Here is an 18,167-nt window from a genome sequence, read left to right on the forward strand (position 1 = left end):
TAAGTAGTTGCAGCTAAGTTAGACGTTATCGAACAACGTGGACATTTTATTCTGGTAAGTTTTCTAACCAGCCGATAAAATTTCAAACTAATTAACAGAGTAACCAGTTACAAGATTTGGTGTTACAAACTTACAAACCTATGATTATTCTAAACACAATCTTTTGCTTTCAATAATTTAGGTTTACATTTTGATAAATTATATAATGTAAAAACTAGATTTACACACAATTTGACTATAAAATAGACGTTATGATTTCATTTGATAAAAATCATATATATATATATATATAATTTTAACATGTAAACGTAAACGTAATCTAAAGCCAAACATAAACGTTGGAGTGTGGAAAAGCATGAAACGTCTTTTGTATTTCGCTTTGATCAATTTTCACAAGAAACGATTCTGACTCTTTTAAATCAACTTTGTTCCTCCTTAATTATATGCAGTATTTCCTACGACACTTTCTCTTATTCACAAGAAACAAATTTTGAAAGCTGAAGACCCATGAGTTTAGTACTACTATTTTTTATTATCTTTCGAAGCAGCAAATAACTAGAAAAAAAAAGTAGAGAAAATTAAAATAATATTATTGCCTTACTACAATTAATCAATTAAAAATGATCATTGCCAAAACAAAAGAAGTGTGCCTTAAAAAATGAAATTAATATCCATATAAAAAAAAAGACACCCACTTTTGTTTTTTTAATTGGCATATACTTCCAGATTTACGTTTTTTTTGTTCACTTTTATCCAGAATTAGGATAATTTCTACATGAACAGCTCAGACTGTAGCAACGTGTAATAATTAGCAGCTTCGTCTTCAAGTTCCCAAAACGCATCACCAAACCCATCTAACAAACTATCTCCATAAACGTAACTTTCATTAATCTTTTCATAATTACTCTCGCCAAAATCGGTGTTAGGTATCCCAAGTTCATCGTCAGAAGCTTCCAAAAGATGCTGCATCACTTTCTCCTTGTTGACATCTTCTTTTTCCTTTGAGGAAACGCACGACGAAGACGACGACGACGACGACGAGTCTTCCACGTTGAAGGTTCCTAAAACGACAGCGTTTTGGTCATCGGATGAGATTTCTTGCTGGAGGGCGTTTATAAAGGATGTTAGGTCATTGTTGTGTTGGTTTTGTTCGTCTGAATCGTCGAGGAGACAGAGAATCTGATTGTAAGAGGAAGAAGAAGACGATGATGACGAAGATGGCTTTTGACGTTTAGTCGTGTCTTCTTCGGTTAGGGTTTCTTGTTCTCTGTAACGTTTCAATGGCGATACGTCAAATGTTTCAGCCATATTATCTAAAGAGAGAAAGAGAGAAAGAGAGAAAGAGAGAAAGAGAGAGAGAAGCTTTTAGAAACGTTAGAGAGAGAAAAATGTGAGGGTGATAAAGGGAGAAAGAGAGTCTGAAATGTATATATAGAGAGATTATTTGGTCAATATTATTTTTATGATATTAAAATAATATTGTGATTTGGTTAAATTTTAAATTGCTTCGTGGATGTCTCAGGACTCAGGAGGGAGAGAACATGTGAATACTTTTTCAATTTTTCGCATTTCCCGGAAATAAATCTAAAAATATTTGGTCAATAATTTAAAGTTTTCTGATATGCAGAGTAAATTATGGATCCTAGCTATTATCCTAAGGCATGTAAAGCTTGGTTGGTTGTTAGTGGTTGTTACATAACGCATGATGCCAGGGAAAAAAATCTTTAAAACTTATGGCGATGATTATTTATTGACAAATAAATTATGCATCTAATTTATAAATTTACAATAAAGTCCCATAATTTCGGAATATGGATTGAGTGTCCAAAAAAATATCTAGATCCTAGAGTTTTAAATGGAGTATCTATTTTTGACAAATATTGGAGGTTAAGAATGCTCCCATTTTCGTTTTCATCTTTACTATTATTGTTTTTTTTTAAATTGTAAGAGAAAGAGGGAGAGAGAGAGAGACAAAAGAAAAAGAAACTAGTTGTTGTCATTGAGATTTGGCAATATATTTGTGTTGTATCCGTCGCAGGATTAGCTTTCCAGAACGAGCTTGTAGATTACGAGGGCAGATCAGACGGCTGTAGTTTCTCACGGCTTTGGATTGCACATAGATAGAGACGAGTTCTTGCTACTCTTGACCATATACTTCGTATTAAACTAATCACAAGTCACAAACTCTTCATTATTTTTTCACTACTTTATAAAGAAACGAATATCTTTTCATCGTTTTTAGTGGGACTATCAATAGTTTTTACACACGAGAATTCTGATAACATCCAAAATTTTGGGAATCTTCCAATGTTTATCATGCTTTTATTACAAAGCATTTTAGGTTAAAAAATACCAATGTCAGGTTAAGGCAATTCACTAGTTCCATAACTGCCAGTTACCGACTCCTTTTAAGTTCTAGGTAATAAAACTAAACCTCTTGGCTTGGATAAAAGAAATTAACGAAATGGTACGAACAGTTATGAAACATGTTATTTATATTTATAGATGTGACGGTTTCAATTTTGGTTTTACACGTCTTATTAGAAGCAGACGTTTTGATTTATTTTTCTTTGGTTAACATAGCAATCAAATATTTTTTCTGACAAAGTATGGTTACGAGGAGATATAATACAAGTGCAAACAAAAGAAATACAAAGGCTAATGACGGTTACGAAGAGATATACTACAAGTTGGAAAAAAGACAGATGGCTATGCCATTAAGCCAATAGAATAAACCAAAAAAGGAGATGAGTCCGAGTATTAATTAGAATATAAATAATTAGTTAATCCGATAATTATGGACCTAATACATGGTTCGATTCGATGTAGGACTCAAGTGGGTTATTGTTCTCTTTCTTTCGAAGCACTTCTTCAAATCTTTTTACTTTTCATTTCTTTCCCCTTAATTTGCTTTATTGGCCTGCTTGCCATTTTTTTAATCATATGATCTTTCACTCAGTTAAATTATGTATTTTACGGTTCCCAAAATGAGGAACAGAGATGATTAAAAAACAAAGCATAGTGTTAATTTCTTTCTAGTATTTTTATAAATTAGATAACTAGGATTGCGATGTGAACCCAAAAAAAAACGATAACTTGGATTGCGTTACGTCTTTTTTTTTTGTTATCCAAGTCTCCCTTTGAGCTACGTCAAAATTAAGATTAGTGGAACCGACAACTGGATTACGTGGAGTCCTCTCTTGAGGTTTCCTTTCTAAGGCTTTTACTTGTCAAGTGATAATACTATAACAAAAACAGTATATATATGAGGTATAATGTTGTATATCTTTTTTTTTATTTGTCACAAATAAAAGTTATATATGTATATATAAACGTCACTATTTAAGAGGAGGATGCATGCGTGGTGCTGGTCCAACGAATAGCTGGTTGGGGCGGAGTGAAGGATTCTGAAAGCCTTTCAGGTCCATCCGTCCATCCATATCCTCTTATCCTAAATATCTACTCTAAAATAATGCTTAAGGTCCATCATATATATGTTTTAATGCTTTATAGAAGATCGAGTTTTTTTAATTATTTACTATCAGGGATTACCAATTTACGATGCCTTCGTAGCTGGAGTTAAGAAACAAAAAAAAATGGATATATCGGAAACATTGATTAAACAAAAAAGTCATGATATGTGTAAAGATATAAAAGAGACAATTAGAGTTTACAATTAAACATTAAAAGCATTATCGATCGTTACAATTATTTTTTAAGAACATACGTATATTTTTTATTCGCTCCAGGAATTGATTTTGTTTAGAAGTTTTTTTTCGTATTCTAAATGTAGTAGACACCTAGACACATGCATGTACGTATGCACATGGTCACCGTATACCGATTTCGTATATTTACACATGTACGTCACTTCCACTCTTTATCTTCAGCAGCCAATACATATTTTTATAATTCATAATATAATTTGAAATGTAGCCGTCTTAATATAGGTCGTGAATGATAACGTAATAAAATGTGGATTTCGAAATTTTTTTAGGAAAGTGAGTCAATATTAACAATCACACAATTTGCGGTATTTTACGAGAAAAGATAAATTACTGTATGCGTTTTTTTTACTGAACAAAATTCAGTAGACCGCACTTAGTTTTGTAAATTGGGTATTATCTAGCGTTATTGTAAATAACGCACTAGATGTCTAGCCACAAAATAATACTGATTTATGTTTCAATTTTTTTTGTAATTAACAAATGATTTTATGCTAAATGGATTATTTAATTTAAATTGTTATAGATTCTCATTAATAAATTACTTTTTTGAAGTGTCTTTTTAAGAAATTCACATATGTTATAAATAGCACAAATGTTAATAAATTATAAATAATGTTTTTAGTTTTGCATAAAATATATCTGCATAATAGTTTAGAATATTTTTTGGTATTTAAGGTTTGAAATAATTTTCATTAACACAAAACAATTAATAATTTACAATTATATTAATTATTTATTATTTTGTACCGCTTATTCTAAAACCGCAATTTTGTTTTCACCAATCAAACATTATTTTGTACTGCTTAATTTGTACAAACCGCGCTTCTCCCGCAAATATATTTCTCCCGCATGTACCGCAGTTGAACCGTACCTCACTATAATACCGCTTTTCCCATACACCCAAAACCGCGGTTACCATTCAGACCCATAGTATCAAATAAAGAAATTATAGACAAAAAAGCAATAATTATTCATGTCGCAACTGTTGGCATTTTGTATATATTTCTTTATTTTGATATTTATAATGAAATTACAGGTTTGCAAACAAATTCTAACTGTGATGAAGAGTTTCTGGCTATCAAGACAGATATGTCTAAGGCGTATGACAGAGTAGAGTGGGTTTTATTGGAGGAATTGCTGTTACGTCTTGGGTTTGATATTAAGTGGGTTCAATGGGTCATGAGTTGTGTGCGGTCGGTTACATATTCAGCCCTTATTTATGGGACAGATTATGGTTTTATCAAGCCAGAGAGAGGTATTCGACAGGGAGATCCTCTATCCCCATTTTTGTTTATTCTCTGTGCTGAGGCGTTAGTTCACATCATGAACAAAGCTGAACAGGAAGGGCGACTTACAGGGCTCAAACTTACTCATGCGTGTCCATCAATCCAACACTTGCTTTTTGCCGATGATAGTCTCTTTCTTTGTCGGGCAAGTTTATCAGAATGTTCTAACCTGCTCCATTGTTTACAACTATATGGGAAGGCTTCTGGTCAGGAGATAAGCTTTCAGAAATCCTCGATATCCTTTGGTAAGAAGTTAGACCCGTACATGAGGAGAATGATAGGTTTATTCACAGGAATTGAGCAAGTAGGCGGTGCTGGGAAGTATTTGGGACTCCCAGAATGTTTTAGTGGTTCGAAGAAGGATATGCTAGCTTACATAACGGATAGGTTAACCTCTCGCTTGAGTGGTTGGTTTGAAAAAACACTATCTCTGGGAGGTAAGGAGGTACTACTAAAAGCGGTTGCTTTGGCTCTCCCGGTGTACGCAATGTCATGTTTCCGCCTATCAAAACACCAGTGCAAAAAGATAACAAGTGCCATGGCCAAATTCTGGTGGAATGCAACTGAGGAGAAGAATAAGATGCATTGGGTATCATGGGAGAATATGTTTAAGTCCAAGTCTAATGGTGGTTTGGGCTTCAGGGACATTGGAAGATTCAACCAAGCTCTTCTCGCCAAACAAGCATGGCGTCTGTTGGGTGCTCCGAATACCTTGCTCTCGCGTGTGTACAAAGCCAAATATTTCCCAACAACTTCGTTGATGGTTGCACAGCTTGGTCATAAGCCATCAAATGTGTGGCGCAACATTCTCTTTGGTCGAGAACTTTTGGAAAAAGGCTTGATGAATTCGATTGGAAATGGACAGAACACAAGTGTCTGGTTGGAGAAATGGGTTTTTGAGGATGTTCCAAGACGTCCCTGCAATAAGGAGCAGAATATAAATTTAAAACTGCAGGTGTCTTCTCTTATCACAAACCAGGGAGAGTGGAATTCGCAACTTCTTCAGAAGCTTTTCCCTCCTAGAGATGTGGTCCGTATTAGTTCATCTCCTCCGGATTGCAGGTTACAGGACAGACTGGTTTGGGCTTATACCAATGATGGTAAGTACTCAGTGAAAAAAGGCCACTGGTTGGCAGCTAAAGACATAGAAGAGGTTGGTGTTGGGTCCAATGTAGTTCATGTGTTGAATGAGCTCAAAGCTAGGATCTGGGATGTGGATACTGCTCCAAAAATCAGAATGTTCTTTTGGAGAGCTCTGTCAGGAGCCCTGACTGTTGCAGAATGCCTTCGTACACATGGACTCAATATTCACCCAACCTGTAAAGTGTGTCATGTTGAGGAGGAAACAGTATCACATGTATTGTTTGGTTGTCCTCTAGCAACACAAGTTTGGTCTGCATCGTCTCTACCCTTGCCAACACAAGGGTTCTCAGCTTCGATCTCTGACAATTTTGAGTATATTTTCGATTTAATGTCTAGGTTTGGGGTGCCGTTAAACATTCGTGAGGCTATCCCTTGGATTCTTTGGGAGATTTGGAAAGAACGCAATGGCACCATGTTGGTAGGTAGGAGCTATAATCATCGGTTTATTCTTGTTGGTGCGTTGTCAGATGCTGAGGAGTGGTTACAACAGAACAGACTGCATAAACAGGAACAGTTGAGTAATAGGCAGGGAAGTAATATGATTCTGGTTCCAACGAGATGGTCTAAGCCGGCTTATGGGAAGCTTAAGTGTAATTTGAATGCCTCCTGGAAAAATGCTAATTGTTTTTCAGGTGGCGCTTGGATACTGAGAAACCATGTAGGCGACGTGTTATACCATTCTCGACATGCTTTCCCTCCGATGGTAATTTGCATTACAGCAGAGTTGTTCTGTATTATTTGGTGCCTTGAACATCTCCAGATCCTACGTATTTTATCTTGTGAGATATGGACAAACAGTGGTGCAGTTTCAAAAGCTTTAGTGCAGCCGTTGGAGTAGCCTAAGTATAGATCCGTTCTCCACAGAATCTTCCACGTGGTACAACAAATGCAGGATGTTTCCTTCCACCTATCTGATCCAAAAGCTAATCGGGTGGCTCGTGAGATTGCTAGCAGTGTTACTCGTGATGGGCGCTTTAATTCTTACCTATCCTTAGGCGGACCTGCTTGGCTTCAGGATCAGATTAGGAGGGACAGCCTAACTTAGGCAGGTTTATATTATGTTTTAAGTGCTTTAAACCCTTCTTTTTCCTTTATGTTTCAAATTTTAGCGAGACTTCTCTGGTTTTTTGTTTCTATATTCCTCATATTAATGCAATTCAGACGATCAAAAAAAAATGAAATTACAGGTCTTCATCTCATCATTTATTTCGTCCGAAATTATTTTGTGATAATAATTATTAAAGCGAAAATTATTTTTCTCCAACCACAATAAAAACTTGGAAGCAAGTCAGCAACTAAAACCCAAGAACCGGATTATTCACATTTATCAAAAGAATGTATTTAACAAATACAAATTATGACGAAGTAAACTAGCAACGTTACTTTCTTTCGTATATTTTTGACTAATATGATATAATACAATCACATGGAAAAAAATGAATCAGATACCAGTATAGGAAATTGAAAAAAAAAAATTAGATTCGTTTGCTAATTTGATGAATTCCTTTTAATTATAAAGTCTTTTAGAATCTGAATAACGGAGTTAATGAGGTAACGAGTTACACTTTTTTTTTTCTTTGGTTAGGCATCTCTTTTTTTCTCCTTTTCTCATGCCACGTGCAGCTAACTTTTCAATTAGCGAGGACGCATCTTCCATAATCCATTCTATCTGACGAGAGAAAGCAACTCACGAATGCATTATTAAGAAAAATCTTAGTAATGAGGCGTCTATAGTCACTGTTAAACCAAATTTAAGATCAGTAACTAGAAGTTCTAGAACTAAAATGGTGTAAAATAGATAGAATGAACAAAGCAAGTGTAGTAAACTAGTAATAAAATTGGTCAATTAACACATTGAGCAGATGAAATCAACGGTGCGGAATTAAGGAACCAAAAATTAAATAGAAACCATAAAGAAAAAAATACATTATTAGCTTTAGTGACTGGGAGCCGTATATAGCAAGTACCGCATTTAAATTATTTTATAGTCACTACACCTTTATAATGTACTAAAAGATAACATGTTACAATAGAATAACATACTACTAATTAACAAGACTAAAATAAGAATAGCTAATTGGAACCAAGCTTTCGATGATAAAAATAACCAGAATGTTTGGGCCATTCGTTGGTCTACCATGCTAGGAGGTGGCATGTGCATAGTGGTTGAATGGTCATTATACGCCATTATCGCAATATATACGCATTACTTTAGTGCCACCGTCGAACTAAATCATTGAAGTGGTCGGTCCACTTGTGCGATGTTCAACCTGTTCGTGACATCGATAATTCATTTGTTGGTCCTATATATATATCCCTTGAGGAGATCTAATAGATAATTAATTATGTTTATAATTAATATGTCATGTTATATGGTGGCGTCGACAAGTTTAGAATCAATCCCACATTAGACCATCTGCAGTCTTCCACCAATAACATAAATTGTTTTCTAATTTATTAAGTTTAGTTAATAAATTTGGAGTAATTAATACATTTGGTTGCTACAAAATTCAATGGCACCTTCAAATCCATTTAATGAGTCCATACTTATTCCGAAATCAAATTTAAACAATATTTATCCATGTTATAATGTTCAAAAAAAAATTACTTTTTTGGGGTGCAAAATTATAATGTTCAAATACTAAGATCTCACTGTCTCATAGAATTTTCATTTTAAAATATCAGATTTAATATAGTCGGTAAAGCAAATAATGTCATGAGTTTTATTGTTTGTGCATATATATATATATATATTTGAGCACGAAGAATTTTATAGAAAAGCTTCCCCCCGACATTGTTGTGTTGTAATAATTGAATATCAAGTGGGGGGTCTATAAAAATGGGTGGGATCATGATATAACAGTCATGATTAAGACAGCCTGATTATGTTGATTGATTAGAGTTGAGGCTGCTGAGCCTAATTAAACATCACAATTCATACGATTTTTTTCTTAATTTCTTTTTGGGTGTTTATATGAATAGAAAGCAAAACAACAAACCAAAGGGAACGCATCCTAAGACCTTTCCCATTGGAGGAGAGGGTTCATAGCTGAGTTCTTAGAGTTTTGGTGCAAAAAAATTAATCAAACTTGGTTTAAGAGGCGCTATGTGTCGACATATTGTTGGGCGAAAGAAAAATATTAAAGAGGAAAAAATTGGGTACACTCGATTTTTTCTTTTTTCCTTTCTTTCTTTCTATCGGCTGCGATTGAAACCTTTGAAACGTGAAAAGAATTTGGGATCAGAAGCTAAAGGTTTCGATGGATGCGGTTTGAATGTGGAGTCGAATAAATTGGAAGAGAGATTGAATGAATTGGAATCACAAAGTAAGTTTATGAACTGGAATTGTATGAATCGAAAATTGAGTATTGATTAGGGTTCTTTGATTTTGGATCGCAAATTAGGGTTTTTTGATGTTTGTTGGAAATTAGGGTTCTTGGTGTGCATGTGTTCCAAGCTACTGAAGATGGCTTCCATGGCGTCACCGACCACTTACTTGTTGTACCACCACAAATGCCGGAGAAAAATTGGTTCCTATGTCTATCATATCAGTGCCTCGATTCCAGAGACTTCAGATGACAAACATTCCAAGCTAATTGGTCGAAGGTACTCTCTCTGGACCTGATTGAAACTCTGTTTATCAACGGACCAAGTATCTGATTTTTGAAATTTGTGTGAATTTGGAAGAGAGATCATACTTAGGAGCAGTGAATTAGCTATGATCGGAGCTATATTCCAGCTCGGAGTGATGGTTTCTTCTTAGAGTTTTGGTGCAAAAAAATTAATCAAACTTGGTTTAAGGGGCGCTACGTGTCGGCATATTGTTGGGCGAAAGAAAAATATTAAAGAGGAAAAAATTGGGTACACTCGATTTTTTCTTTTTTCCTTTCTTTCTTTCTATCGGCTGCGATTGAAACCTTTGAAACGTGAAAAGAATTTGGGATCAGAAGCTAAAGGTTTCGATGGATGCGGTTTGAATGTGGAGTCGAATAAATTGGAAGAGAGATTGAATGAATTGGAATCACAAAGTAAGTTTATGAACTGGAATTGTATGAATCGAAAATTGAGTATTGATTAGGGTTCTTTGATTTTGGATCGCAAATTAGGGTTTTTTGATGTTTGTTGGAAATTAGGGTTCTTGGTGTGCATGTGTTCCAAGCTACTGAAGATGGCTTCCATGGCGTCACCGACCACTTACTTGTTGTACCACCACAAATGCCGGAGAAAAATTGGTTCCTATGTCTATCATATCAGTGCCTCGATTCCAGAGACTTCAGATGACAAACATTCCAAGCTAATTGGTCGAAGGTACTCTCTCTCTGGACCTGATTGAGACTTTGTTTATCACCGGACCAAGTATCTGATTTTTGAAATTTGTGTGAATTTGGTAGAGAGATCATACTTAGGAGCAGTGAATTAGCTATGATCGGAGCTATATTCCAGCTTGGAGTGATGGTTTCTTCTTCGGGATTCTTCATGTGTTATGATGGTTTTTAGATGATGAAATGTTGTTTTGTGATTGGTTTAAATTGGGAAAAAGCCAGATTATCTCGGAGTACAAAAGAACGAGAGATTGGCTCTGTGTCTTGCCACTAACAACTGTATCTCCACGTCTGAAAATATCAGTGATCGAGTGCATTATGCTCCTCCATGGTAAATTGTATTCATATGTTGGTCTATTCTGCTTTGAAATAATAGTTGATCATCTTATACTGTTGTTGCGTGTGTCCTGGGTGTGGGTAGGAACTATAATGAAGGAAGGAAAACACCTGTAAGCAGAGAAGTTGCAATGAAAGAGCTTCTTAATGTGGTATGACTCAGTATGAGAACCTTTAGACATGAACTAAAATCTTAAGAAAATGAATGGAATCACACCACTCAAGAGAAGCTTTTGATACTCGCCCTGTAGTTACATCAGTTCAATGACCATTTGTTGCAGATCAGCGACAAGAGCTGGAGAAGAGGGGATGGGTATCGGAGAACAGCTTCTGATTAAGGACACAAAAGAGTTTCCAGATTCTAATCTTGTCTAGATTAAATTTCTTAATGCAATGCCCTATGTAATAACATTTCAATAAACGAGAGAAATAGTGTTTGAACACAATGATTTGAGTGATTCATACAAAAAGAAAACAGTTTTGGAGAAACTTCAGATACGAGTCATGATTCCAACTGTGAAGCATCGAACCCAACAACAGTTCATACGAGTTCTACAACTCATGAAGCCTAATGTTGAAGTGAAATAGAGCTTCAAAAGTTCTACAACAACAATTCATATGAGCTCTACAACAACAGTTCATACGACTTCGCACAATTGCAGTCAAATAGAGCTTCAGAAGTTACTACACGCTTCCAACAACCAGGCCTTTATGTGTCGAAACTATGCTCAAGATTCGAATGGATGTTCGTGATCGAGAAAAACATAAACGCTTGCAAGATGATTTGGTTGAGAATATTTGGGCAAAATTTGGAGCAAATCAGTATTAAAATTTATCATTTTCTCTATTTATGAATTGCACTTCTATTGTAATATGTATTAATGTTTTTATTATGTTTTGTATGTTTAAAAATTAATTAAATGCAATATTTTCTATTTTTATAAATTCTTAAATGTTTACACATTTATACCACTTATATTCTATTTACAATTTTTATTTAAAAAACAATATATTCAAAAATAAGAGACCTAAAATTAGAATTTACTGTTGGAGGATTAAATTTTAACTAAGAGATCATGAATTCTTATATTCAAAACCATTCACAATTAATTCATAAAATAATCAAACAGTGTTTAACAATCCCAAATTAAGAGACCACCAATAATCTTGCTCTAATGTCCGCAGTTCGCTATCCACCATTTGCCTCAATTATATAATCTATTTTTTATATATATTTAAAACTACACGAATATTACAATCTAGCCACCACCATCACCATAACATGCAAAACCGTGGCCATAAAAATGTCACGTTTTGGCTACACTGTTTTGAAAATGTATTAATTTGTGACCATCCACATTTAAATGTACTGTGCAAAAATGATCACATGTTGGTGTGGTGGCCAACTGATAACCAAGTGGCTTTTAATTGGCCATTTATATGTTAGGCATAAATTTAATTGCTTGACTCGGCAATTCAATCTATCTACGAGGGTGCATGTATGTATCATGTATGGAATGGTTTTTCAAATTATTGTTTTTCACGTCTGATAAATATAACAAACAAGACCTAATCATATAATCTTCTCGAGGTAAGCGTGAGTGCAATACCACATGACAAAGAAGCAGATCGGTCATTGAACATAGCGTTTCTCAATATTGATGAACTATGAGAACAATTTAGGTCTCCATCTTCTTACGATGTTTGTCAGCAGCTTGCTAAGCAATCTCTGTCGTCCTCAAGTCCTGATCCATTTCAAGACTGAACTGGTCTATAGCATTCACTCGGGCTGTTCAGAGAGAAGAAAACCATTGTAAAGATGATGATGGTGATGATAAAAGAAGATGATGATGACAAAAGAAGATGATGAAAACCTGAATGCTGAAAAGCAAATCTATCAAATGTCTTCTTGGGAAGCAGCTCTCTCTCTAGTTCCTTTATGAAATCTGTCAAAAGAGAATTGAAAAGAACCATTGAAAATTTGGAAACTAAGACTATTGACATATATTACTAGAGAGAAAAACAAGACCAAAAGTCCAATACACATTAACACACGAAACAAAAGAGAGGTGAAGTAACTTTTGGATTTGATAGCAATAAGAAGCTGATCCTTGAGATGATTAAATCCAAAAGCCTCAAAATCTTCAAGTAAAAACTCTGAACTAACTTTGCCCTTGCTATGGAGTCGGACCACATCCACGAAAGCTTTGAACCTAAGCATATCTCCATCTATTGATGTGAGTAAGTCACAGGCTTTCAAAGTCACTGTTTCTTGAAGTTCTTCCAAAAAGACTAAATTCAAAAGTTACTAGGAATCTTGAAACCGGAAAAGATCCTTGCTTGTGTGAGTGGTGATTCCAAAAAGCTTTGGTCGTTCGTGCATTCGGTGAAGCTTTATAAGATTGGTGAATTGAAACGCCCAAAATTTGTTGGAGTAATCAAGGAATTGGGACTAGTGAAGCTTTTGAAACGCCCAAAATTTATGGTATTAGAATTGAATTTGAAATACTTAGAAAACATTATTGACAGTAAATTATAAATACTATAGATAAATTCACTTATACACATGACGTACATAAATTCCACTTTATGAATAAGAATATTAATTGTCGTATTTTAATAGTTTATCAAACTATCAAAATGTAAATGATGTATATTTAGAAATTGAAAACTTTAAAGAGTTTTAGGTATTGTTATGAAATGTTATAAAATAATTTATATCATTATAATTTGAAGATACAAGATAACAATTATTTTATAGATATGAAGTTTAGGAGTAGCATACTTTATTATATCAGCATATATATATATATTTATGTGTGTAAATTTACATAATTATTAATTTATAATATTATTGAGACTATATTTTACATTGGGATTTCAAAAAAAACTGTTATCTTATTATCTTATCGAATTTTGTTATTTTTTATAATGACCCGACTTGGGACTACCAAAATTTATTAATTTATAGAGTATTAATTTATAGAGATTTTACACTTTAGATTTTTAGGCAGTTTCAATCATGAATAATTGATAGTTTTGGTAATGGATAGGTGACTAAGATCCCCTATTATTTATTACCATACTAATGTTTGAGTTAATGAAGTAAACTACCCAAAATATATGCACTGCCGGTTTGAGGGGTGATCTTAAGTGGTGACAGAACAGAGAACTGTGATGAACCTCTTTTATTGCTTGTGAATTAAGAAGGATAGAAAGCTTAAGGTTAATTCTTGGGGCTTCCTCTTCTCATTAGGATAAGGAGTCCTTTAATAGACCCTAGTACAACGGACCTAATTATAAACCTTAATAAGTTCAGAAGCCTAAATCTAATTATGGAAAGGAAACCTAATAATCCATTAATAAGAACTAGTCTTGTATCATTAGAAACTTTAGAAATTTTGGGCTCAAGTTAAGGCTTTATTGATACCACGATCCGTATCAATAACAAAACAAGTCTTATCCACGAACAATAATAGAACAGCAAGATGATAGTTCGAAACTGTCGTTAACAAAATGATAACAAAACCGAACATTTGTCAAAACTAGAATATCGAATCGACATCCACAAGTCATCTGCATCATTGTGCACCAGCTGACAAGAACGCACTTCCGGGCTGACGGTTAGCCAAAGGACCATGGCAAGATATGAACTTGGCATTCACACCATCAGGGACGATCCTCTTCTCTTGCCTTAGCTTTGTGTAATCAGCACGGTTAAACTTGGTGAATCCCCTGAAAATTTCCAAACTCAAACATCAACAAGAAGCCTTTTGCCAAAAAAAAAAAAACAAAAAAGAAAGTAACAAAATCGTTACCATTTCCTGCTAACAATGATCTTTTGTCGACCAGGGAACTTAAACTTAGCTCTACGAAGAGCTTCCTGAGCATGAACTCCATGGTTATCCTTACACCTCACAGACAAAAGAACCTGTCCAATAGCAACTCTAGCACAAGTATCAAGAGCTTCACCAAAAGCACCTCTCATTCCAGTCTGAAGCCTATCAGCTCCAGCACACGAAAGCATCTTGTTGATTCGCAGAACATGAAACGGGTGAACCCTGATCCTCAGATGGAACGCATCTTTACCAGCAGACTTAACCATGTACTTGTTACAAGCGATACGAGCTGCCTCAAGAGCTTCACTTGACACATTCTCTTTCTCCCATGAAACCAAATGAACACAGAATGGGAACTCATCAACTCCTTTCCTCTTCATACCAACATCATAAATCCTGATCTTAGGATCAGGCACACCACGGCAGTATCTTGATTTAGGGTATGGCTTTCCCTTAATCTGACAGTAACATCTCGCAGGTCCTACAAATTACATTACATTTTTATACATCTTCAGTAACAAGTTTAATCATTTACGATACTCAATTCAAACAAAACCCTAATACAAACGTAAAATCCCGATCTTAATCAAATCTAATAGACAACCCAATTCTGAAAAATCCATCTTTTACACTGACCCTAGCAAAGGATCTATCTATCTATCTATACTTACCAAAAGGGATTACATTCAGAGAAATTCAAAACATAGATCAGATTAAGAGATGATTTATCAATCTACTTACTTCACCCCATCGTCTTGGTTCGGCTCCTCGATCGGTGGTTTAGAACCCTAGAAATGAAGAAGATGACTACGGCGTGAGAATTTTAATTTTTAAAGGATGAACAAAAAAACAAAGAACTTAGAGCAAGGGCATCGGCGTCGACATGGGCCGTCCCCCAAGAGTTTTGGTTTTTAAATAAATGAAAAATGGCCCATTAACGAAGAAACGTATCTTCAAAGGGGACGTTTTTCGTTCGTCGACTTGGCCACGTGGTTGTTTCTGATTGGAAGAAGAAATAGTCTAGGGTAAACACAAAACAATTTTTTGAGACAAACTTCGCGACTTCTCTCTTCTATCTCGACGGCGAGCCGATCTTCTGTGTCTTCCGTAGGCGATCCGATCTTCTCACCGGAAGTTCTCGACGAATTCCCGTAGCCGATCTTCTCTCCGGAAGCTGGTCCGATCTTCACTCCCGAAGTTCTGTGTCTTCCGAAGCCGAGACGAGACGACCATCGTAGATTTCAAGCCGCGACGGTCTTCTATCTCTCCCGAAGCTTGTCTGGCGGTTCAATCGTCCGAACTAAGGTATTTTTTCTTCATCCAATTTGAGATATCGTTGATTATAGGTTCGCTGATTATCGCTGTTTATCGAAATAGGGTTATCGATTATTATCGAAATAGGGTTATCGAAATAGGGTTATTGATTCTCGAAATAGAGTTATCGATATAGGGTTATCGATTAGTCTCTGATTATTATGGTCACTGATGTATAGGGTTATCGATTAGTCTCTGATTATTATGGTAATGATACTTAGGGTTATCGAATTAGTCTATGTGTATAGCTTGTTTCAATCGATTATTGTGTGATTTTTGATTTAGCTATAGTTTATTGTCTGTTTTGAACCCAACAAAAGTAGTTGTAACTATCGAATTAGTCTCTGTGTATAGCTTGTTTCAATCGATTATTGTGTGATATTTGATTTAGTTGTAAACTACTCTCTGGTTTTAACTCAACAAAAGTAGTTGTAAACTACCGGATTAGTCTCTGTGTATAGCTTGTTTCAATCGATTATTGTGTGATATTTGATTTAGTTGTAAAATACTTTGGTAGTAAGTCATAAAAGCTCAGATTCTCCGGCTAATGCTTGTTGTGTACTGTATATGAACTAGCTGGTTTGTTCATAGTGTCTTGTTTAGTCACATAAATTGAATGCATTTGTGAAGTGTACTTGTCATAAATTTTGATTAGACATTTGTTGTTAGGTCATTATGTTTTTTTACTTATTGCAAGTTATCTTTTAACCTACTAAACCCCAACCATCTTCTTTCTATCATAACCCCTTTTAACCTTCTTCTTCGACTATAAATCTCTTTCAGTTCTACTCGCTTATCCATTCTCTTCTCTACTCATTCTCTACTCATTCTCTACTCATTCTCTTATCTAATCCATTCTCTTCTCTACTCATTCTATAATCCCTTCTCTTCATAATGGATTCTACGAATCCATTATATCAGTCTTCTTCTTACTTAAACCTGCTTAACAGTCAAGTGTTCTAGTTAGAGTGCTCATGTAATGTAATGACTCGGATGTTTATTTGGTGTTATCTAATTTTCTGTTTTGTAATGATACTTGTTGTTTTGTTATCTTCGATACTTGTTGTTTTACTATCACGGATACTTGTTGTTTCTGTCACGGAGCATTGTTGTTTTACTATCACGGATCAGTGTTGTTTTATTATCACGGGTTATCACAAGTCTTCCATTATATATATGCGACCCTATCAAACCAACAAAACATTCACACCAAACAATATCAAAGCAACAAAACAACAAGTTATTTTTTCCTTTCTCTTCAATATCTCCTTGTCTCTTCCTTTGTCTTTTTTTTTTATTTGAAATGGGATCATCTTCAAACCATTATCATTACCAAGGAGATGATAATCATTATCACTACCAAGGAGATGATGGTGATGATTTTGACGCTTATTTACAAAATATTTATGATGTCTCACATAATATCCCGGAACCAAATGAGCCAAACGAAAGGATTTTCATCGAGAGAAACCGAGAAGAAGGTCACAATAATCTTTGGAATGATTATTTCAGTGACACTCCAACCTATCCAGAAAATCTATTCCGGCGACGGTTTCGCATGCACAAGCCTTTGTTCATGCGTTGTGTTCAACGTCTCTCTACCGAAATAGAGTATTTCCGCCAAACCCAGGATGCAACCGGACGGGCTAGTCTATCACCTATACAAAAATGTACTGCAGCAATTCGTCAATTGGCATATGGTAGTTCGTCTGACAGTGTTGACGAGTATATAAGAATTGGTGCTTCAACAGCTCGGAAATGTTTGCACGAGTTTACTGTCGGCATCATCCAACTGTTTGGAGATGAATACTTAAGACGTCCTACACCAGAGGACCTAGAAAGACTACTCTATCAGAATGAACAGCGTGGATTTCCCGGGATGATTGGGAGCATTGACTGTATGCATTGGGAGTGGAAGAATTGTCCCACGGCTTGGAAAGGAATGTATTCATGATCAACCGGAAAACCTACAATCGTGTTGGAAGCGGTAGCTTCGTATGACCTCTGGATATGGCATGCCTTTTTTGGAGCTCCAGGTACTATGAACGATCTTAATATTCTTGATCGATCTAATGTTTTTGATGACATAATAACCGGTCAAGCTCCGAAAGTCAATTTCGTTGTAAACGGAAGGGAGTACAATTTGGCGTACTATCTCACTGATGGTATTTATCCAAATTGGGTCACTTTTATTCAATC

At 35.2% G+C, this 18,167-nt stretch overlaps 3 protein-coding genes and 2 long non-coding RNA genes across 5 annotated transcripts; 2 read left to right on the forward strand and 3 right to left on the reverse strand.

Annotated features, from left to right (window-relative positions):
• LOC104776584 lies at nt 671–1,415 on the reverse strand. The gene has a single exon (XM_010500682.2). It carries the CDS (start codon nt 1,306–1,308, stop codon nt 772–774), a length of 537 nt encoding a protein of 178 aa, XP_010498984.1. The 5' UTR covers nt 1,309–1,415; the 3' UTR covers nt 671–771.
• Nucleotides 9,719–9,905, forward strand: LOC109131417. The gene is made up of 2 exons (XR_002037055.1): nt 9,719–9,763; nt 9,845–9,905. It is a non-coding gene; the product is annotated as an uncharacterized LOC109131417 (long non-coding RNA).
• LOC104778861 lies at nt 10,326–11,153 on the forward strand. The gene is made up of 5 exons (XM_010503279.1): nt 10,326–10,465; nt 10,549–10,605; nt 10,688–10,810; nt 10,901–10,967; nt 11,097–11,153. Exons 1-5 carry the CDS (start codon nt 10,326–10,328, stop codon nt 11,151–11,153), a joined length of 444 nt encoding a protein of 147 aa, XP_010501581.1.
• On the reverse strand, nt 12,372–13,158 carry LOC109131397. Its single transcript, XR_002037034.1, has 2 exons — nt 12,690–13,158; nt 12,372–12,604 (listed from the first exon to the last, which is right to left on the reverse strand). It is a non-coding gene; the product is annotated as an uncharacterized LOC109131397 (long non-coding RNA).
• Nucleotides 14,374–15,073, reverse strand: LOC104776585 (60S ribosomal protein L10-2-like). The gene is made up of 2 exons (XM_010500683.1): nt 14,634–15,073; nt 14,374–14,550 (listed from the first exon to the last, which is right to left on the reverse strand). Exons 1-2 carry the CDS (start codon nt 15,032–15,034, stop codon nt 14,397–14,399), a joined length of 555 nt encoding a protein of 184 aa, XP_010498985.1. The 5' UTR covers nt 15,035–15,073; the 3' UTR covers nt 14,374–14,396.

This window comes from Camelina sativa, chromosome 3, assembly GCF_000633955.1.
Source record: "Camelina sativa cultivar DH55 chromosome 3, Cs, whole genome shotgun sequence".
Lineage (NCBI taxonomy): Eukaryota > Viridiplantae > Streptophyta > Magnoliopsida > Brassicales > Brassicaceae > Camelina > Camelina sativa.

Excerpts from the sequence above, each read along its gene's own strand:
- LOC104776584 (XM_010500682.2), bottom strand. The coding sequence starts at position 1,308 with ATGGCTGAAACATTTGACGTATCGCCATTGAAACGTTACAGAGAACAA.
- LOC104778861 (XM_010503279.1), top strand. The coding sequence starts at position 10,326 with ATGGCTTCCATGGCGTCACCGACCACTTACTTGTTGTACCACCACAAA. Across the intron at positions 10,466-10,548 it reads TCCAAGCTAATTGGTCGAAG|AGAGATCATACTTAGGAGCA; the intron begins GTACTCTCTCTC and ends TGAATTTGGTAG. Across the intron at positions 10,606-10,687 it reads GGAGCTATATTCCAGCTTGG|TGGGAAAAAGCCAGATTATC; the intron begins AGTGATGGTTTC and ends ATTGGTTTAAAT.
- LOC104776585 (XM_010500683.1), bottom strand. The coding sequence starts at position 15,034 with ATGAAGAGGAAAGGAGTTGATGAGTTCCCATTCTGTGTTCATTTGGTT. Across the intron at positions 14,551-14,633 it reads ATCATTGTTAGCAGGAAATG|GGGATTCACCAAGTTTAACC; the intron begins GTAACGATTTTG and ends GGAAATTTTCAG.